Below are 22351 nucleotides of genomic sequence, written 5' to 3'. Positions count from 1 at the left end.
GAATCATCTAAAATAATTTCAATTTTCAATTATAAGTCTTAATTTTCATTTACACATTAGCACTGAAAATTGGGGATTGTGCCTGCTTCCCAGGCTGGCATCACTCAATCAGACTCATGTCAGATGCCCACAGTTGGACTTTTGGTGTGCTGCTATGTAGTTGTTAGGGATATTATGTATGTTGAATAAAGCAATTAGGCATGTTTTACAAAAAATAAGTGGAATTGAGAGAAGCAGCAAAATTACACTTTATTTGCCCAGCAACTCAACTAAATTTTAGAATGTTGCCCAGCACTTCACTATACCAACCAAACAGAAACAGGTCAGGGCAGCCCAGCAGAGATCAAACAATCTGGAAGATGCCATCCACTCCACAAAGTTCATCCATCTCAGCCCCATCTCTGCTTTCAGGGACTGCTTGGCTTTGGGGACTTTCAGGGACAGGAAGGGACCAAGCTTGCATGGCCAAACCCCTCTGGCGAACTCACTACTCTCAGTCCTATCAGCAGGGAAGGTAGCAATAACCACACTTCTGTAACTTTGTACTCTTCTTTGTGTTATTAATTACTTTTTTGGGGAGGCAATGAACATCCAAACTCCTCCACATGGATCCAGTTACTGCATGGTAATTAATGGCTGGGATTAGTGCAGCCCGAGCTGCAACATTGCAGGGTGTGCAATACAAACAATGTCTGCTTAGAAAGGAAAGAGATCATGAAGGAACACAAGAACAGACAATCCAGATTCATTTTCTGACGACCTGTGCTATGTTTCACATTTGCATAAAACATTTGGAAAGGATTCCATACTTTGACAAAGTCTGAGAAATCAAAACCACAACCAAGATATCTTCCAGATTGTTGGTCCTGTTCTAAGAATATTTACAAGTTTGCTTGAATGTTTCTTTCCTTAGTTTTACATACCATTTGAATTGTATGCCTTCCAGAATGAGTGTAGCTGTAAACCTGCTGCACCTTCATTCTGTTTTCAATTCAGGTACTTGCATTGAAACCACTGTTTGATTTTACCAGTTCAGACATATGGTCCTCAACTCAAGAGATATTTGAAACAGAAAGCACACTTTGGCTCTTTTTATAATGAAAAATAAATATTGACATTTCAAGGTCAACTTTCAACTCTCTTTCATGGAAAGATGCATGCTTTCTGTGCTTAATTTTAAAAACCTGCCACAGTGTAATATAATTTCAAGGAAAAGTTTAATTTGTGGTCTGGTCTTCAAAAGACAGACACAGACAGAATCAGGATCTGGTATTCTTGACTCTCAGGTCTCCATCCTCACAGTGGCCCTTTCAATTGAGAGGATTTCTTATGACCTACTGCCTGTTTTCTATTCCCTTCTCTCATGCTCTCTCAGGACTCAGTTTAAAAATATATGCTTAACACATCCTGCTGAAGTTGGATTTTTGGAGCTTTCCTCTTTCTCTTTTTTCCTCTAACAACATTCATGGTTTGCTTTAGCATATCCTTCTGTTCTGAGTTTGTGTAAATCCTAATGTGCCCAGAACACACACGCTTTTGACATTTTTTGGTCTGGCATCACTACACATGTGAAGGATGTCCAAGTTCTCCACAGGAAAGCCACTGTTACTATGTTAGCACTGGTAATGTGCAGTGGGTTGGAGACAGTTATCAAAGCGAGCTGTGACCAGAGAGGACAGTAGTCAAGGAATGCTGACACCATTAAACATTTCTGAATGTATTTCAGGGAATTGTCTTTCAGGCAAAAGCCTGGATTGTCTGGGAACAGGCTGGATTGTGACAATAAGTAAATGCTGTCACCTGGGGTATGGGTGTGTGGAAGAAGTTTTACAGGGACTTCTGTGAGCCAAAATTTTGTGAGAATTTTGATAAGAGAATCCATGTTTATCCCTGAAAGAATTTCCTACCAAGGTCATTGACATAGAAACCAAGAAAGAGAGAAGGACAAATAAGAGAAATCTGCAACTGTCTATTTCAATAAGCACTTTGTCTTTCCTGACCAATGACTAAAGTGTAAACTTATGTTTTGTAAGAATGGATAAAAAGCATGCATACTTTGAAGCCTTTTGAAAATGGAGTGTTGCTTTATATTGTGACCATCTCAACTATGACATGGGAGCATCAATACTGCGAGCAAAGCTGGTTTTGGGAGAGGTTGACACGGGCAGTCTCTTGGTGATCCTCCGGCCAGCCCCCACCTCCTGGTCCTGACCCATGCCAAGAGTGCCAAGAGATTGACATGGGGAGTGACATAAAATTAGGTGAGAAAATAGTAGTGAACAACTTCAGGGCAAAACCCTTGAGGAAACTGAAGGGGGTACATGGAACAAACCACTCTAAACGTGCAATTAAGATTACTTAAGATTACAACAGAAAAACCATCTACCCCAAGGGTGTGAGTTTGCATGCTTGTGGCCATGGTGTTAGTGCTAGAGTCAAAGTTTGTGAAGCAAAGCTTACAGCTGGGAAGTGTACAATGAGTTACTTGCTTTTTATTTTGTAGTCTTCAAAAATAGAATAAAAATAAAGAAAAGTAAACTTTAATATTTTTGCTTTCTCATCTGTGTATTTTATAAGTAGATAACCTACAACAGTCTCCCCATGCCATTAGAGTGTCTGCTCATTCCACTTATTAATTTGCCTAATTTGAGCATACTTTTGCTTTTCAGAAAGCTTTTCATGAAGCTATAGCTACCTGCTAAAATTTTCCCATATTCCCATAGAGACATTCTTTAGTGGTGACTGAAGTGTTCCCAGCTTGGTATTGACTGAAAAAGTGCAGTCCTGCTAAGTGCTATACATCTTCCATTTTTTGTTTAGTCCAGGGAAGGCTGAAGGCAAGACAATAATGTGGTGGCACTTTTTCCTTTTCTGTATGCAAAGAAAAACTGTCATACTTGCACAGTCTGAGTATTTTTCAGAAACTTTGCAATTTTTATGTGCAGATGAGTGAGCTGAGTAGTGGCAGTACTTAAAAAAGCAGTTTATTTAATACAGATAGCTAAAATGCTGATTCTACAAACAGTTTCCTCTGTAAAGAAATGTGTTGGGCTTTTTTCCACTCAACTATATTATACTATAAAACTGATCTAACAAAGCATTCTAGATTCTGGCTGGAGTGCAAGCGACTAACAAACATACATCAGTCCTTTGGACCCAGGTGCTGTATAGGAGAGTTGTGCTTGCATTCAGTGAAACATCTGTTTGCCAGACTAGGGACCACCTACGGTAACAATCAGCCTATGTTATGCTCCTGACAGAGATTCAGTTGTCACCATCCCTTGAACTATTTAAAAGACATGCAGATGTGGCACTTGGGGACATGGTTTAGTGGGGTAATTCTAGGTTAATGGTTTGGACTGGATTTTAAAAGTCTTCTCCAAACTAAGTGATTCTCTGATTCTGCCTCTGCAAACCTTGAAAATTCAGACCATGAACTCATGGTCACTTTTGTTACTGAGAAAAGTCCTGCATGAGAGGAAATAAACCCTGAAATTAAATATATTTTTTTCATATAATCATAGAAATATTAAGGTTGGAAAGGACTCTGGATTATATCTAGGACAATATCCTGCTCAGAGCAGGCAACTCTTAAATTCAGGTTGCTCGAGGGTTTTTCCGGTTTTTCCACTCAATCCTTTACGGAGGGACGTTCCTTAGCCTCTCTGGACCTCCAGGTGAATTTTTCTGTCCTCCTCTCAATACAAATCCTGCCTCTGTCTTTTCAGTAAGTTCCTTGTCAGTATTGGCAGGCTGCCCATTATTCCAGCTGGAAGAAGTCCTAGAGCCCACAGCCTCTCTCACATGGCGAGTGCCCCAGCTCCATGACCATCTTCGTGCACTCAGCAGAACTCACTCCAATTCATCAGGGATTTTCCATGTCAGGATTGTTCTACTGGAGACCCCCAAACTGGGCATCGTATTCCACGCACAGGCAAACAAGAGCCATGTAAAGGGAAGTAGTCACGCCCCGGTAATCAATTTTCTGTGTTCACAGGATCACAGAATGGGTCAGGTTGAAAGGAACCACAATGGTCATCCGGTCCAAGTTCCCAGCTCAAGCAGGGTCCCTTAGAACACGTTAACCAGGGTTGTGTCCAGACAACTTTTTGAATATCTCCAGGGAAGGAGACTCCAAAACCCCTCTCAGCAGCCTGTCCCACTGCTCAGTCCTCTGTACAGTAAAAAAGTTCTTCCTCATGTTCTGGTAGAATGTCCTGTGCATCAGTTTCAAAGGGCCCATTGACCTTTGTCGTATTGCTCCGCACCACCAAAAAGAGCCTGGCCCCATCCTTCTGACACACTATACACATTGAATGTTGGAACCCTGGATGCCGAGAACAGACCTACTTTCTAAAGAGCCTAAAAGACAGAACAATCAAATTAAATCCATGTTCTCAAATTCTTTATTTCAAAACTTAGTAATTGCCTGAGGTTTGCTGCCCTCCAGAGGCTATTTTTATTATAGCTGCAAAGAGAGAGTCACTGAGGACAGTACTGCTACAGTGCAACAATATTCTAAGATCTACTCTCGTCATTTTGTATTAACAACACAACATAAAATGAACAAGTACCTTACTTAGTTATAGTGTGCTGTTGTGAAACATCACTATGAACAGGACATGGAGACCAAATTCTGTGCTGGAGAATGGGTTAGTGGAAAATAAACTATTTCAGTATAAAGTTTTGGTATGGAAATATGTGTTTATTTACCCATCTAAATCATAACTTCCTTCTGGATGAAGAGTCTGTATGTGGGTTTGATACCAGAGAAGATGTTGTGTTTGACTGTAGAGCAATGATTAGTAAAAGCAGACTGTGAGAGGAAAACATTAAAAAACCATAAATATATATATATTTATATATTATATATATATATAAATATATAAAGTAATACATATATGTATGTATATATATATATATATATAGTATATATACTCTGACTTTTATTATGAAAATAAATTTGATCTTCAGGAAGGACATATTTTAATTGCTTTAGGCAAGGTGAATCATAATAGCATACTAAGTATTTATACTGTGGCAAGGCACATGAAAAACAAAGAGGCTGCCATTTTCCGAATGCAGTGAGCAAAGAGTAGTTCCTAATCTGGCCTTGGTGTTAAGAATCTGTCCCAGTTGTCAGTTTGTCCCATGGAAACAACCTAATGGAAGAACAGGAATGTAAACTAGTGTGAAAAACACCAATCACTTGTGTTTAAAATTTTAAAAGTTTAATAGTAATAAAATGGTTATAAAAATAGTAATACAATTAGAGTAATAATAATTTGGACAATTTGAATTAGGACAATATGAGACAATAGAGACAAAGAGTTACGGAGGGTCTGGGCACCTTTTTCTGGGCAGCACGAGCCCAAAAAAGGACCCACGGTAACAAAGGATTACCCCTTAAAAGTAACAGCCTGTTGCATATTCATACACTTCATACATGATGCATAAATTCCATTCAAACACAGGATTCTGTCTGGTCATCCTCAACTTCTTCCTCCGAATCCTAACAGCGCCTTCGAGGCGGGAAGAAGTTCGTGTCTTCTGCTAAGAGGGCAAGAAATTCTCTTTCTCTGAAAGTTTAGGTATCCTGTAGCTGCTATCTCGCTGCAAGTCCTTTCTTTAAAAAAAGTATCCTACATAGCATAGTTTCTATTTCAACATTTTTTTATAGCCCAAAACTATATTTAACACACTACTTAAGAGAATTGATACAACATTACTTTCTAACATAACACACGTAATATACATTTTAATATTTGCGAAAAACCAATCATAAAATACGCATTTTTCACAACTACCACCAAATCTAAACATAGCACTTGTGCAAACTCTTTTCCTTAAGCAGAATAAAGAAATCCTGGGTGTTTTGTGAAAGCATGTTCCCGGCCAGCGGCCCTGAACCCTTCCTCGCACCTCATCCATTACCGAGAGCGCTCCTTTGTACGAGACCAGGTGTACAAAAAATACCCGAACGCTTGTTTATTTTCGTTTGAACACAAGAGCAGTTTGGACGTGAGAGGGATGAGGCAGAGGTTTCACACAGAGGTTTCCGTAATGGGGAAATCCCCTCATTTTGCCGATTTAGGGAGTTTGTGCAAGGTGCGTGGAGACAAACCCGCACGAGCAGCTCGGGCCCCACACTGCGGGTGCCCTCAGGGTGTCCGCAATAGAACCGGCAAAACCTGGTGGGAGGTTCCGCGTCTCGCGTGGGAGAACTTCTACCCAAGGCTCTGCAAATGGAAAGCACTAAAACCGCGGCTTGAGGTGACGGCACCCAGCAATTAGTTTTTGAACGTTTTAGAAAAAGTTCAGTGGGAGATTCCTGCAGAAGGAAACGTAAAGAAAAAGGGAAGGAAGGGAGGCAGAGTGACGGAAAAAGGAAGAGAGTCTCGGGTTGATTGTTGAGCCGCTTTTCCCTCTGCGGGAAAAGCGGTTTAAAACCGCGGGCAGCGTAGGAAGGAGGGAGCAGCGGGAAAAGCAACTCCACGATCAATCTCGTTCCTTACGTAAGGCAGCACACAGTGCCCACCGCGCCTGCGCGCCGGGGGGCGGGGCTCGGCCGGGGCCCGCCCCCTCTCTCGCACACGGAACCTGCGCCGGCGGCGCCGGCAGCCACCCGGATGGCAATCGGTGCTGGAGCGGCACCCGGACGGCAATAGGGGCTGGAGTGCGCTCCGCTCGCACACGCAGGGTCGGTGTCCCGGCGGGGGCGGCTGCCGCTCTGCCGGCAGGGACGGGACGGGGAGGGGCGGGGCGGGGCGCAGCGCGGCTCAGCCGGCCGGCCCGCACCGCCGCCGGCAGCAGGCAGGGACGGGCTGTCGGGCTTTGCCGGCCGCGCTCTCGGCGGGCTTCCCCCCACCGGGCAGGCGGTGGCACGGGCGCCTCCCCGGTTTGCCGCAGCGGGTGACGCGGCCCGCCGCGGGCAAGGGAGCCGTGGGTCCGGCCGGGGCGGTGGGTGTCGGGCCGGGCCGGCCAGCCCGGGGGCAGCGGGGCGGGAGGGCGGGAGGGCTCGGGCTGCCCGGCGCTGCTGCCATTGGCCGGCGGCCGCGGGCCGGCCGGGACATTGGGCGGGAGCCCCGTCAGTCACGGCGCTGCCGTCCCCCGGCAACAGGCGGGGGCGGGGCGGGGCGGGACCGGGCCCCGGGGCTCCATCAATCCTCGGAACCCTCGCGGCTCCACGGCCTGGGGTCGCGGCACCGGCCCTGCCCTGTCCCGGGCCTGGCTCAGCCCTGGCGGATGCGGGCCCTGCTGCCGGCCTGGGCCTGGGCCGGGGACGGGGACGGGCGGCCACTCCCGGGCCCTCGGCTTGGGTCGCGCTGGGTGTCCCGGGGGCGGTGTTTTCATTACCTTCTGACCCTCCCTTTTTGTCTCCTTCATCCCCTCCTTCCCCAGGCTTCATGCGTGGGGGTTTCTAGGTTTGGTTTGGAGCTTGTTTTTCTTTTGTTTTTTTTTTTTTTTCTTTTCTTTTTTTTATTCCCGAAGTCGGTGAGATCATCCTGCTTGGAGGCTGTGGTGTGACAGAAATGCTAAATAGCCCTCTAGCTCGGGGAGGTTTCCTCAGTTTAACTCCGCAGTCGCCTTGCAATCAGGTGCTAGACTTTCAGAAAATGAATGCCTAATTGAATCGGGGGTAGTACTTCAGGGAAACAGGCTGAAGCTTAAAAGCATAAGGTATATATAAAAAAAAAAAGTCGTAAGCCTTAAAGAGTAGGCTAGAGTAATAATGAATGAAGGTCTAAAGGAGTAAGTCCTAGGTTGAAAATGCTAGAAAACAAGCTGTTGGCACGCGAGCCCTACCTCTTTGCAAAGGAAGAGTAATCCAAGTTATAACTGAATTTCAATTTCAGTTTTTTGCATTTTGCTAGTTAATGTCCTTCAACTTTTCAATACTCAGAAATATTCTAGTGCAATGTACTTCATTTTTGATACAGTTAATACCTTTCAACGTTAACAACTCTAAAACATTTTAGGTGCCAAAGTACTTAGTTTTAATGGCATTTGATAAATAGGGATAGTAGCTGTCATCCATGGGATTGTGTTAAACAGATGGGACAACGGAGCACTTCACACTCCTTACTGTTTCTAAGTGAGTCATTCAAGGAGTGTGACTAATCATCCTACCATACAGTTGTCAACAAAAGAGTATTTTATTTTTTTCCTTAACTACCCACAAAATCAAGGAGATTTCCAGATTTTCTGTGGGTAACTGATAACTAAAGAACCTATCTTTTGAACAACACTTAAAATTTAGATTGAGGGGGACTACATGTGATGGACTTCTTGTCTTAAGAATATATGTGGAATTTTGTTGTGTGCAGCAGTACAGTGATGTACCTGGGAAGTCGGTTAACTTAGAATGGTCATTGTCGGGCAAGCAGCCACGTGTTGTTTTAAGGCAATTGTCTAAATGACAACCTCACGAGAAACTGAATTAATTTTATCACTCCTCCTTCCTCCTGTCCCAGCTGCACCTGTGTCAAATTGTAAATCCCCTGGGACAGGCACTTCATTATTCGGTGCAGTCTGGATTAGGGATTTTCATGATAGTAGTGTTAATTAGGTAACTTTCACGATGGGCGTTGCCAAGGTAATGATAGTGTTGGCTGGGGGTTGGGTGGGAACCGCTTTTGTTGTGAGGAACCGGGGTAGTAAGAGGAAGAGCTGGATGAGAAATTTGTGTTTAGAAGTGTGATAGGGAAGTGACCTGATTTGAACATAGCCCTTGTAGGAAAATGAAGTCAGCAGTTATCTACAGCTTGCAAGACTGAGCCAAGAGGACAACATTGATTAAAGAGAAAAAATATTATGGGAATGGAAAATGTCTTGAAGGGAAGATACTCAGATTTAATTTTTTTGAAGTTAAATGAGTTAGAGCTGGGAGAGAAGATTTTAAATGCACCAAAATGTAGTGTAGGACACAGGAGGAAGATGGTTGATTTGGAAGAAGTTACCTGGGACAGGGGCTGGTGGGGGGAAGTAACATGAGGTGTGGAAATAGTGAAACCAAGGATACATCAGAATGGATCCCACAAAGAACGTAAAAAAGGTATATTAAATGTATGCCAGCTTGTTGTTGACAAATACATTTTCTGATTTTTTTGTATCTGTTTGCAGTATTGATAAAGATTTGCTTTTTTTTTTTTTTTTTAAGTGTATTTCTAATAGTTGGTTTGGTTTGTTTGTTGTCTCATCACCTGTCCTGTGAAGACTAATTATTGATCAGGAGTGTGCTTAGAATACTGTTTTCCGTGTTTTCCCTGTAATCTAAATTGAAGTGACTTTTATATGTGTGTAAATTGACAAAAACCAAACAAATAAAACAGGCATTTACCCACATAAAAACAGATTGGTGCAGTGAGTTTTGGGCTTCTCTAGCCTGATGATCTCTGTAGAGAAGTGATCTCTTTTTTCTGGTGTCTGCCTCAGCAGGTGTCACAGGTGCCTTTTGTTAAACAGGAAGCGCAATTGAAAGGACACTTTATCGTCTTTCAAATAGAGAGTGGAAGAACAGGTTTCCTTTAGAAAATAGAGAAGTTGAGGAGTGGTCTGAGGATTGAGTCCTAACCAGAGGGAGGTGGTAATGACACAGAAATCAATGGAGATGATGCCTCTTTGACACTAGAAGGTCATTCTTGCCTTCTAACAGTGTGGTCCCACAGGTTCAGTATTTGGTAAGTGATGAAGAACTGTGGCAGAAGTACAGCCCATCCCTTTTACCCCATATTCTGGAGATGGATGTCTCTTTGCTAGCTAATCCTTGGATTAGAGAATGCAAGCAAAATATACCAATAATGTAAGAATGTCAGAAGAGTCATTCCACCAACAAGAAATGTGTAGGCTGTACACTCTGTGGATGATATTACCAATGAAAATACTAATGTAGTCTTATGTTGGGGTTGTAACGAATCTGCACGGTAATTGCAGTACAATAATCAGAAAACCATGGTTTTAGCTATACTTCAGCTTTTGAAATACACTCTACCGCTGTTGTATTTTACTTCAGAGAAAGGACATAAATTTTATGTTAATTCCTTTAACTTTCTAGAATATAATTATTTAGCTAAAAAAACCCCCCAACTTGTCATTGCATTTTTATTTTAGAGTTGCCATACCAACCAGTATGCCCTTTCAGTGAGGAAGGGGGCTTGAAACTTTTTCAGCAAGCTACAAGTATTTATATATTTGAATTATTAACTACCCTGTTGTCTTGGCAAATAACATGGAGCTTGGTTCACTTTAATCATCTTTAGCTATTAATAAACTAATTTCTTTGAAAATGCTGGGGATGTTTGACTGCGAATCTGGTAAATACTTCCTGTAATTCCTGGGCAGTCTAATCTTCTGGTTTTATTCAGGACTGCTTGGCATTATCAGTATGGATCGCTCCCGACACCGTGCGGGAAATGGCAATGAGCAGGCGCCTTCACGGGAGCGCAGCGGCGAAGGTGAGAGACAGCGGCAGCTGGAGCGCCTCAGCAGGGAGGAGGCCTATTACCAGTTCATTAACGAGCTCAACGAGGAGGACTACAGGTTAATGAGGGACCGAAACCTGCTTGGCACTCCTGGTAAGATGTGCGTACCTTCAGTACAAGTGTAGTGGAGTAACTCTCCTGCTGTTAGGCACCGCATGGGGTACTGTGATTCAAGCAGCCTGACTTCTGTGGCTTTGTATAAAGGGAAAAATCCTTCATATGGAACAGAAGGATAACACTTCACCTGTATACCAAGATGCTGCATTTGAATGTTCAAACCCAGATAATTAACATTGGGTACATTCAAGTATATCTGTTTATATGTGGCAATTTTGGGGGCCTCTGAAGTGTTACTGGAAGCTGGCATACTGTCAACACATTCAGCATCTTTTTCTTCCACTCCACTCCACACTTCCTCTGATATCTGTGTTGTGATCTCACATGAGTGCTGTTTTCTTTATGATTTCATCAGTTTTGTCTATCTTCTGAAGATTTTCATTCAAGATAGAAAATGTTATTTCTGCATGGCTATGTAGAGGCAATAATAGTGTCTTATCTAACAGTGTTATCAAAATGAAAATTAATTCAGGAGAAATAACAGCAGAAGAGTTGCAGCAACGTTTGGAGGGGGCTAAGGAGCGTCTGACGTCGCAGTCTGATCTGGATAACAGAGAAGGTGAAGGTAGAACTGTTGGAGGTAAACATTCTTCATTCATATAAGTAGACACAAAGTATGTGGTGCATAAGTAGTGTTCTGTAAAGATATTTAAGAGAGTCTCATTTCTCTTTCTTTTTTTTTTTTTTTTCCAATGTGCCTGTGGGGATTGTTTAAAAGAGATTTCCTAAGGATGCAAAACCAAACTTGAAATACTTGATGAGAACTTGTTTATGTTAATCACAAATTGCTTGCTTCTTTTTCTTTCATTGTCCCTTGCTAGTAAATGTAATAGCACAAAAATACTTTTTTTTTCAGTTCTTAGAGGTTTTTATCATGTATTAGAGCAGTTTGAAATGAAGTTAATTGGAAAACAGTTAATCTCTCCACTGTTTTGACACTTTTGTTGTTTCATTTCTATTTGTTTTAGTCAAGTGAGGCTTGTGTTTTATGCAGTGTCTTCAATTCCCCAGAAATATTGGCTTACTCATTTGGCCAGTTCTAGTCAGATTTGGGAGAGGAATTGGCAGCTCAGAAATGAAGATACCAAAGTTGTTGGAGGGGAGGTTTCCTGGACACTGAGATGATGGAGTAGGGAAAACTTAATCTGATGCCTTAAAGGGAAAATCTTCACTGTGATCATGACAACTGGCCAGCTTTATACACATAGTTAGCCCTAAGCATGTGTATCTTTGCCTGAGTGTGTAGTTGGAGAAGGCTTGAAAATGGAGCTGTGGGTATTGTAATAGGAAAAGAGTATATTTGGACAAAAAGGAGAAAATCTGTTCAAACCATGCATCCCACCCAGACACATTCCTGTGTCAGTTGCTCTAGGTGACCTTGCCTTGGCAGCAGAGTTGAACTACATTATCTCCAGAGGTTCCTTCTGACCTTCATGATTCTGTGATCATTTATTCTACTGCTTATAGGAAACATTTTTTAAAAATGTTTTCCAAAAGAAGACAAGACTTGGTATTCCTTTTCCTGCTGTATCAAAATGAGTTGTTGAAATATTCCCAAACTGGTAACTTCAGCAAGTGGCAGGTATTGGACAAATAAAACCATCTTTGGACCACCTGAATCTGAACACTGGCTCAGAAGAGACAATCTGGGTGTATTAATTTCTCTGTGAGTCTGCTGGTGAGACAAAAAATCTAGGTTGAACTGGTAAGTTTTGCTGGCATTTTTACATAGAGCACATTTTTGTACATTAGCCTAGCAGGTTAGGTGCCCTGCTTCTTTATGGTGTGTGAAGTCAGAGCCTAGCAAGTGAAGAGGATTTGGAGTGCATTGTAGTATGCAGAGCATGCAGTTGTGTGAATGTTTGCAATTCTTTGTTTCTCTCAGATTCTGAAGTTCTTGGGGAAAACTCCAACGGCGACTCTTTGCTTGAATGGCTTAACACATTCCGTCGCACAGGAAACGCCACTCGCAGTGGGCAGAGTGGGAACCAAACCTGGAGAGCCGTGAGTCGAACGAATCCAAACAGTGGGGAGTTTCGCTTTAGTCTCGAAATCAATATAAATCATGATCATAACAGTTTGGAAACTAATGGTGAGGAGTATGTTGATATAGATGCTACCAGACTGTATGTAGAAAGAAGACGTCAGCCAGTTGCCAGTTCAGTAGCCCCACGGACAAGGAGCATGGCTGCAAGAGAGGCAAACAACGAAGCTGCAAGGACCAGGCTTTTAAGACGTGCCATGGCATTAAGGTCAGAAATAGTCTCTCATGCAGTCTCAGGGAGGCTCAGGAGTAGAACAAGGGAGCTGACAGACCAGACAAATTATACTACACAAAGCAATTCTGTGGCTGCTGATGAACCAAGAGAAATGCCGGAAAGAGGTACTTCTGCAGGGGTCAGAAGGGGTAGAGCTAGAACTAATGTCCGGATGAATACAAACCAAAGACTAGAAATTTTGCGGCTGAGGTCTACCCTTAGTAGTCGAAGCCGCTCCCCGCTGCAAAGGCAAGGTGATGCTGCTCGTTCTGAGGAACGTAGTCAGAGGCAGGATAGAAATGCACAGCAGGTCAACAGAAGTAGGAGACAAACTGCTCAGGCTTCTCCACAGTCTACTGAAGAGCAAGCAAGAGGTAACACTCAGGCTTCCCAGCTTTCCAATGTAGCCCCATCCTTACGAACAACTTCAGAAGAGGAAGAACCTGGTAGGCCAGTAGCTGCTGCCAGAAGGCACCCAACAATTACACTAGATCTTCAGGTGAGAAGAATTCGTCCTGGAGAAAACAGAGACCGGGACAGCATTGCCAGTAGAACTCGTTCTAGAGTAGGAATGTCAGAAAACACAGTTACCTTTGAAAGTGACAGTGGGGGGTTTCGGCGCACGATATCCCGCTCAGAACGTGCAGGTATTCGGACCTACATTAGCACTATACGGATACCTCTCCGTCGGATTTCAGAAACTGGGCTCGGGGAACCTTCATCGGTGGCTCTTCGATCAATCCTTAGACAGATAATGACAGGCTTTGGAGAACTGAGTTCTTTAATGGAAACTGAATCTAATTCAGAAGTGCAAAGAGGCGGCCATCGCTTAGGGGATGCACAGAATAACTCAAGTTCAGCGAATGGCAGTGATCCCAGTGGGGTTTTGTCTAGTAATAGACACGCAGGAGATGGCAGCAGGGAAAGAAATGGACAGAGGAGTGGTAGTCAACGCTCTGGGCGCAATCATGAGAACCAAGCCAGCAGGCAGTCTCAAGATGCAAACAACCTAGTGGAGAACGGAACACTGCCCATCCTTCGACTTGCCCACTTCTTCCTGCTGAATGAGGATGATGATGATGATCGTTTAAGAGGTTTAACCAAAGAGCAGATTGACAATCTTTCTACACGAAACTATGGGGATGTTCACACTGAAAATGAATGGAGTAAAACGTGCAGTGTTTGCATTAATGAATATGCAACAGGGAATAAGCTAAGGCAGTTACCTTGTACACATGAGTTTCACATTCATTGTATTGATCGCTGGCTTTCTGAAAACTCCACTTGTCCAATTTGTCGGCAGCCAGTTCTGGGGTCTAATGCCACAGATAATGGCTAGAATTGTTTGTACTGCTCAGCACTCAAGGATTTGCTCCTGCTCTGAGCCACATGAAATTCATTGACTTAGATATGGGTCCATTTGTGGGGGGAGTTTTGTTAAATTTCTTCAAAAATTATAGAAACTTAGCTAAATTTAACAATGTAAATACTATTTTTTCCAAGTGCAGATCTAGGAGCACACATAGAACCAAATGATATTGGTAAAGTTTATATTTTTTTAGATAATTTTGTTATGCTAAGCACTTTTGTAAATACAGAAATGCAATAGTTAATCAGTCCTGCTTAATGTATGTTTTTTAACATTGTAATGGACTTGCTTTATTTAGATTACAAAATGTTTCACACAGACCCACCACTGTGTTGAAAAAATAGTGGCTAAATAGCCATTTGTTAGCTTTTTGTTCTAAGAACAATTTTTTTTCCAGAGAGTCTCTTGCTGGACATGTTTGCTGAAGATATTTAAGTTACTTGAAGTGCTCATTTTATTAATTTTTTTTAAAACATTGAAATATCCTTTCCAAAAACTTGCCAATTTGGTTCTATTTAAAAAATTCTATGGCAATTTTTGCATGTGGGTTTACACAGTTCTTAACGTTGATGAGTTCTTATTCAGAAGTGGATGAGTTAGTGGCATTATGAAATGTATATAATTAAATGCTGTCTTTGACAATCTTTGTCTTTTTAGTGCAGACAGCAATCAAATCGGATAATTCCGAGAGGGTGTGTCTTACTTGCTGAAAGAATAAATGAGCACTAAGGAAGCCTTTTTACTCTTCCAAATTACTCAATTGATATTCCTGGGGTTTTAACTGCCTTAGTTTAAAGAGGGGAAACATTTCCTTGACCGTTATATTGCCTATAATATGCATGTTTTGGGCATCCTACTCAGAAGAACAAAACAAAGACTTGAAATGCTTTTGTATAGAGATCTAAGGTACACGTGTAGTGTTAGTCCTCTTGAAACACGCCTGAGGACCAAGTGGCAAAATACACTAAAAAGGACAAAATAAACTTCCCTGAAAATCCCCAGTATCTGTATAATTAGATATTAAACTTTTTACCAATGACTTACAATGAAATAAAGTTGCAAGTTAAATAATTGAGGCTTTATGTGAATTACTGTTGAGCCATATCCTGTAGATTTATAAGAAAACTTAGTATTCTTAATGTTCAGTCTCAGTTTTCACTTTTTTCCCCACTTTCCCCCAGCTCTGTTCCTGGCCTTTTAGTTACTATGGTACATAAAAGCCCAGCTGAAAGTGCTCCAGGGGCTTCTAGGAGAAGCTGGATATTACAAAACTTGTCTTCTGAGCAACCTGCATCTCAGTCCCTGGAGAAATGCAGAATTGTGCACTAATCTGCTGTGTATATTCTGAGCAGTAGACAGAGTACTTGAAGTGAACAAGTCCTACTGCCTTTCTCTGCCTGCAGATAGTGGCCTTGACAAATGTGCTTCTGTGCCAGGTGTGTCACTTAGAACATCTGCTCATGCTGTCCTTCAAGGGTAGCTATAAAATCCCATGTGATTGGATGTCTACTTCAGTTCTGCAAGTGGAAAACTTGTGTCATAAATTCAACAGAATGGCTTCTTTTCATTCCGGAAAGTAGTTCTAAGAAACTCTGTTATGAGATTTAGATGATTTAAGGATTTGATTAAGATCTCTTCTGATGTAATTTGTGCTGTTAATTACTGCAGAGGTTGTTGTCCCCTCCCTTGAGTGCTTCCTTAGCTGCAGTAAAGAGTGAGGAGATTTAAAGGTGATTGTAAGAGCTAGCTTTTTTTTTTGACATTTTTTTTCTTTTACTTCTGTTAGCTGCTGAGGCTGACAGTATTTAAATACATACATGTCTTCTGTTGCTTCCTTGTTTCTTTATGACTTCCTTTAATATTTGAAATGTGCTTGATTGAGAAGACATATATAGAAACTTACCTATGGCTCACTACTGCCTTGCTGGTCAGGTCCTTCAAGGTCCAGAGAGTCCCTGTGCCTTTTTTCCATTCTAGTAAGAATTTTGCTGTGTATAAGAACACAGTTACATGTCTCAAGATGAGATCATCTGTGACAGGGAATGTTTCATTGAGCTGCTAAGTGGAATATCCCAAAGCACAGTGAGAGCTTTCTGTAGAAATTGAAGGCTATGGGAAAAGAAACATTCAGCCTCCACTACTGTATTCCTGACCTGTCACATGAGAGCTGTCAAGTATTTCCCCTCCATTGAGAAGTATGTAATTTGTTACTCAGCTTTCCCAAGATACTGTGTTAATGGCAGCAATTAAATCATAATGATTCAGTTTGGTATTGGCTTCTATTACCTCCATTTCTGTGATAAAACTTCAGTTCTCTGCCACTCCCACCCTCCAAACACTTTTTTTTACCTTGTCCTTTGGTGACATTAAGAAACATAATTTATTTACATGGGAATAAATAGAAAAATGTGGGCAGAGCTTTTACAAATTAGTTCATTTAAAATGAAATATTAAATGAAGTTCAGCTGGTACCACTAATCCAGAGCCTGTAGAAAACCTTTATATTGAAGATGATCAAGAGAGCTGCCTTAAACATGATGCCTGCAAAGATAAAGAGAAATATCAGGCTGAATTAATGTATTTTTCTATTTCCTTTATGTGTGATGCTATCAGTGACTGTCTAGCTGATATTATGGCCCTGTATGTCTCCCTAATAGTCTCTTATTTAATAATATATCACATAGGAGTGGTTTCCTGTGTTGCCAAGTAACACACAACAATTAGCAACATGTGCAAATGTGGAACTATAAAAGGAAACAGTAAATGATAGCAGGTTATGTCCTGTCACTTCATGCTTTTGCCTTGACGGGAAATAACTATTCTGCTTTTAAAAGCAGATGCCACTTCACCATGCCCAAGCTCCTGGTGAAATAACCCTGTGCAGTTATCTGGTAACTACCAAGTGACTGATCAGAGCCCAACCAAGCTGCCCATCAGACCAACTAGGAATGATGTGGGGCGGGGCATGACATCCTGCAACTGTGTGAGGTTATGGTGGGCCCAGCTGGTAAGCAGAGTGTGCAAGGTGATGTGGGCAGGAGAAACCTCATAACAGAAGAGTTGCAGTGGACTCACTCCAGGTCTGTTCACACAAACAAAGCTGGCCCTGCAGGTCAATAAGGTGGGGCAGATACTTTTCTTTCTCTAAGAACTCAGCATCTCAAGTGCTGGTCTGCAGAAAGTGTGGGGAAGAAGCAGGAGGAATCAGGTCTGTTTGCAGTTCAAAGGCTGTGATCTCATCAGGATCACAGAGACCTGGGGGATAGCTCACACAGCTGGAGTGCTGCAATGGATGGATACAGGCTCTTTAGGAAGGACAGCGATGGGGAGGAGCTGCCTTTTGAGGGGAGAGCAGCAGGAATGCATGAGCTCTTCTTAGAATGGATGAGGAGCCAGCTGAGAGCCAGGTCACAAGTAGCAGGCAGACCAGCATGGTCCCTGTTGTGGTAGCTATCTGCTACAGACCACCTGTTCAGAAAAAGATGCAGAGATCTTCTTCAGACAAACAGTCCAGATCATTTCTGGATTATTGTTTCACAAATGAGACACATTAATTCGATTGTGGGCTGTAGGATTTGCTAGTTCCTGAAGAGGCTTTGAGATCTGACTTTCCTTTTGAATGCACTGACCATACATCAGTGCAGTCTGCAGGATTTCATGGGAGAGAGGGGGCAAATGTCAGAAAGCTCAGGATTATTGTTCTCTAGTCATATACCTGGTTATAACTGGAGCTGTGCATACCTAGCTGTGGTCAGAGCAGCATTCAGAACAAAAGACACGGCCATGCTGACAGTGCAGCACTCAGGGATGAATCTTTAAAATTAAAAATATAATTAGCTCTCCTGAGATCCTATGCAGCTAATCTGATTTCAGCCTGCACACAGAAAGCATCAACAACAGGCAAGCACTGCCCAGCACACTGCAGACTTCCCTCAGCCTGCTCATGTTTACAGGGGGAATGGGGTTAGCCCACCTTTTGGACACATAAGGTACCTCACAGCAAAATTTCTTCAATTTCTTTTTCTTTCCCCCTGGTCTTACACTAGACTTCAACTAGTCTGGAAGAGACCTGGAGCAGGTTCACCAGATACTCGGTGCACGTTGCTCTTTGGCATTCACACTTACTCCAGCAGGTGTTTATTCCAGCACTAAATTTATCTTTAGTGTAATGTAAATTGCCTGAAGTGCAAAAATCAAACATATACACACTAAAACAAAACAAATACAGCTTTGATTTTGTTTTACAGGTTGAACAGCTAAAATGGGATATGTGGGATCACTTTGTCCCATTATTTTAAGCAGTCCTTTTGAAGGCCAAACTTCAGGCATTTATAACCACAGTTGGGGCTCTTGTCCCGATTAACATGGGACAGATAAATTGTATTGCTTGTACTTCCAAGAAAAGCACTTGGATTAAATGTTGAACTTTTTCATCTCATCAGTAATATTAAGACTTCAGTTTGGCCAGTTCCATTGTGTTGTATTTCCTTTCACAACACTGTTTCCACAGTGCTGAGCATCTGACATACCTTGCAGAGCCTGTGAGCTATTTTTGCAGTTCATGCACATTTGAGCTACATTAATAATGGCTCACTCTTTACCTTCAGGCATGCGTGCCCAGGAAAGCATATCATGTTGCTATTTTAATACTGAGGTCTTGCCCTTTTCTGACTGAGTAATGCATGAATAGAGCACTTTGGCTGCTAGTACAATTTCTTTTACTGTGTTCTAAAAAACATTTTGCATACAGTTTATTCAATTTGTTCAATGTATTTGTTCAAATACATATAAACACTGAAAGAGTAGGAATTGCCAGTAAGTGTATGAGCACACACTGTAGTTAACCTGCATCATGTGTAGCAGTTAACTTGAATGTACATAGTCAGAGTAAAGAATCATATTATTTCAGCAAAAGGTCTCTAAAATTTAGCCCTCTGCCACCTTCATTTTAAGGTATCTCCAAGTCTAGACTCCAATTTTTTTTTTCTTGTTTTATTGTTTTTTCATGAATCTCAAACTATGATTCTGGCCTCCCAGCTGATTTTAATCACTCATTATTCTCCTGCATCCACTATGCTCTGACATGAACCAAGCTATAGCTCCTTTCTCTATGATCTAGGCTGTGAGGTGTGAATAATGCAATTTGAGGCATCCAAAACCCCTGGAAGTACCATGACAAGATTCCTTCTCACATTGATGGTAGTAGAATTGGGGAAGGCAGAACACTTGAATAACCCGGACTGTTTTGGACAGAAGCACACTGGAGCAAGAGCCCGTGCAGAGCCCCAGCGCACGGGGTATCCCGCGGCACATCCCCGTGCGCTGCCTGGACCAGCTGAATTCGTCTGAAACTTCGGCTTCCAAGAGGAAGTGTCTCACAGCAGGAGAGGGCGCCAGACAACAAGGAGCAAGTGGTGGCTTGGCGGTGCGTCTGGGAGCGCAGACCTGCCTCCGAAGGGAAAGGTGACCGTGTGACAATAGGGCACCGTGTGACAACCCTCCCTTTAAGGGGAATGGAGCACTTCAGCTTCGAAAATGCTCATTGGTTGAAAGGAGCGACAAAATCCGAGGGTCCACAAACAGAGAGTTTTACTGGCACATTACACACGTGATGTGGAAATTGGTGTGTTAGTCCTAGACCTGATATACAGGCACACGGCACTGGGTTTTGGGTGAAGAGCTGGGGTGAAGGGAAGAGAAAAGTAAGGTATATGGCAGTGGGTTTTGGATAAAGAGGGAGGGTGGCAGGGAAAAGGGAAATTTAAGAGGTTAATTAAAAAAGGTAAGATTAATCTTTAAAAGGAAAAGAGAAAAAAGAAAGGGAAAGAAAGAGGAAAAGAGATATGAAAAGGCATCATCAGCCCTTGTTCCAGTGTCGATCCAGCCAAAAGATGCCTGTTGGAGAAGATGAAACAGGAAAGCCTTATAAATACGATTGTCTGGCAAAAGATTTTGAGAGTATAAAAACTATAAGCAAGATTGAAATGAAAGCAAGCTTTGAGTTACCTTAGTTACTGAACAACTAGAAAACAATGGTGTGGCCGACTGAAGGTAATCCCCTTTTGATGAAACAATACCCTCTGCTTGCAAACAGGTTCAAGGGTCAGAGCAGACCCTACTAGCTTGGCAGAAGGGGTCCAAAGAGCAATTTTTAGGGTTTAAAATGCAACACAGTATGGTAATGTAGTGATTCTTATAGGCTGTATGTAAATGCTATAAGAGTTGTATATTGTACTAGATTGGTTGGTGAGAATCAGAATATTCAACACAGAAGATTTATTGTATTGTAATGGGAACTTCACTCTCTTACCCCTTTTACTCCCTTATGCTCTTGCCTCTCTTACTCTCTTACCCTCTCATCCTCTCTACCCCTCTCTTCTCTTGGCCCTGCTCCGAGCTGTGGCTGGCAGCTCCAAGCAGGGTCCTGCACCCATGGCCTCTGCAATAAACCCCAAGTTCACAACCTGGCTTCAGAGATCTCTTGTCTCAGTCCGTCCTGACCATCCTACCCCCAATGTTCCTACACATGCCTATGCTTGTTTCAGCATCAATCCAGCTGACAAGTAGTGGTCCAGTTGAGCCACTTCAGCTGATGAGATGTCTGGGCTCTGGGGACACCACCTGGACTTGGAAATGCCCTTTATTGACAAGTTTCTCCACCCCAAAGACATATTTCTCATTTCCCATATTAATCAATTACCATGCAGTCTGTTCTTTTAGGCCTTTCTGGGAATGGTTCAGAGGGCTTCAGGAACCTTTGGTGGTTGATTTGAAATAACACTGAGGGAAGCCAGCTGCCAATTCACCTTATAGACCGTGTCTACTTCCTGCCAATCATTCCTGCACTCTTCTGTACTGTGCTGTGGTTCTTTCTCATGGAAAAGTGCTGTCCTCTCTCCACCTGGCCCTCCCTTCTCCAGCTAAAACTTGTTCTTTCTCACAGCATCCTAGTGCCAGTAGTCCTTGGTTATTACCAACAATTCTGATCTGTTATTACAAACAGTCCTTGGCTAGCTCCACAGCCATCCAGTCATCACTATTTGAGACATACACATCAGCCCCTTATCTTTTGGGAACTGAGAGCTCAAAAGTATCTCCCTTTAAACCACTTTCCACAGGATTATAAGAAAATGGGGTTTAGTCATAATTATTTTTCATACTGGCCACAATTTGAGTCAGTAACTTAATTTGAAGGTTCATCAACAGAAATATTATTCCACTTGGGTTGTTAGTCAGGCAAGAAAAATAAATTTCCAAGGCTGCTCGTTAAAAAACAAATGCTCATTAGACAATACTATTTCCTGGGAACAGACAGGGTTTCTGATAAGCTGGAGAGGGGCTTTGCCCAGGTGCAGCTTGTCAAGGCCAAGACCTCATGAGCATTTGTCATATGATAGAGCAGCCTGAGCAGGGAGGGGGTACGACTAAAGTCAGCTTCTCTGGGGCTCTACACACCGTGAACCCGGGAGGCGAGGGGACACACGCTGCCGAGCCCCAGCTTCCCCTGAGAGGGAGGAAAAACTCAGGATTGGGGGAAAACCGGTTTCCCTTCGTGCTCCGCGGGGCCTGCGCTGCCTTGGGAGGGAGGGCAGAGCAAAAGCTCCTTGGACATTGCGCCCGTGGCCTTTGTTTCTCCGCGTGTGGAGATACTAACGCGACCTTAAGCCAGTGCTGGTTTCGAAACAAAGCGAATTAGCTCGGTTTGAAATCACGCCGGGGAAAGCGGCTGCCGAGGGCGGTGCCTGCTGCTCCCCTTGTGCCCCGCCGTGAGGGAGGAGGCGGCGCCGGCGGCGCGGCCCGGCCCCGGGAGCTCTCCGCGGTGCTGCAGCGGCTCCACCATCCTGCCCCGGGCAGGGACACCGCCGGCCGGCGCTCAGGACATCCCTCGGAGCGCTGCTGCTGCAGATGCCACCGCCGCTCCCTGTCCCTCCTCCGCCCCGGGGAAATGGGATATGATGACACTGCCTCTCTGCAGGCTCCCTGGAGACGGGTGTCCGAGAAGCAGATTTCCAACCTGCAGGAAGGGCTCCTCCAGGAATGGGCATCCACAGCTTCTCTGGGCAGCCTGTTCCAGTGCCTCACCACCTTCACAGCAAAGCACTTCCTCCTAATACATAATTGAAAAC

The 22351-nt window shown here is 43.1% G+C and overlaps 1 protein-coding gene across 2 annotated transcripts; it reads left to right on the top strand.

Moving 5' to 3' along the window:
• Positions 1 to 6637: 6637 nt before the first annotated feature.
• Positions 6638 to 15438, top strand: RNF6 (ring finger protein 6). 2 transcript variants are annotated; one of them, XM_058824765.1, is made up of 4 exons: positions 6638 to 6700; positions 10365 to 10574; positions 11071 to 11178; positions 12484 to 15438. In XM_058824765.1, the coding sequence occupies exons 2-4, from the start codon at positions 10385 to 10387 to the stop codon at positions 14193 to 14195; spliced, it is 2010 nt and encodes a 669-aa protein (XP_058680748.1). In that variant the 5' UTR covers positions 6638 to 6700; positions 10365 to 10384; the 3' UTR covers positions 14196 to 15438. The 2 variants fall into 2 exon arrangements, with proteins under 2 accessions (XP_058680748.1, XP_058680747.1); XM_058824764.1 differs by lacking the exon at positions 6638 to 6700 and adding an exon at positions 7504 to 9055.
• Positions 15439 to 22351: the final 6913 nt, after the last annotated feature.

Source organism: Ammospiza caudacuta, chromosome 2 (assembly GCF_027887145.1).
Source record: "Ammospiza caudacuta isolate bAmmCau1 chromosome 2, bAmmCau1.pri, whole genome shotgun sequence".
NCBI classification, from domain to species: domain Eukaryota; kingdom Metazoa; phylum Chordata; class Aves; order Passeriformes; family Passerellidae; genus Ammospiza; species Ammospiza caudacuta.
The sequence above is the reverse complement of the archived record's forward strand: the minus strand, read 5'-3'. Positions and strand labels throughout refer to the sequence as shown.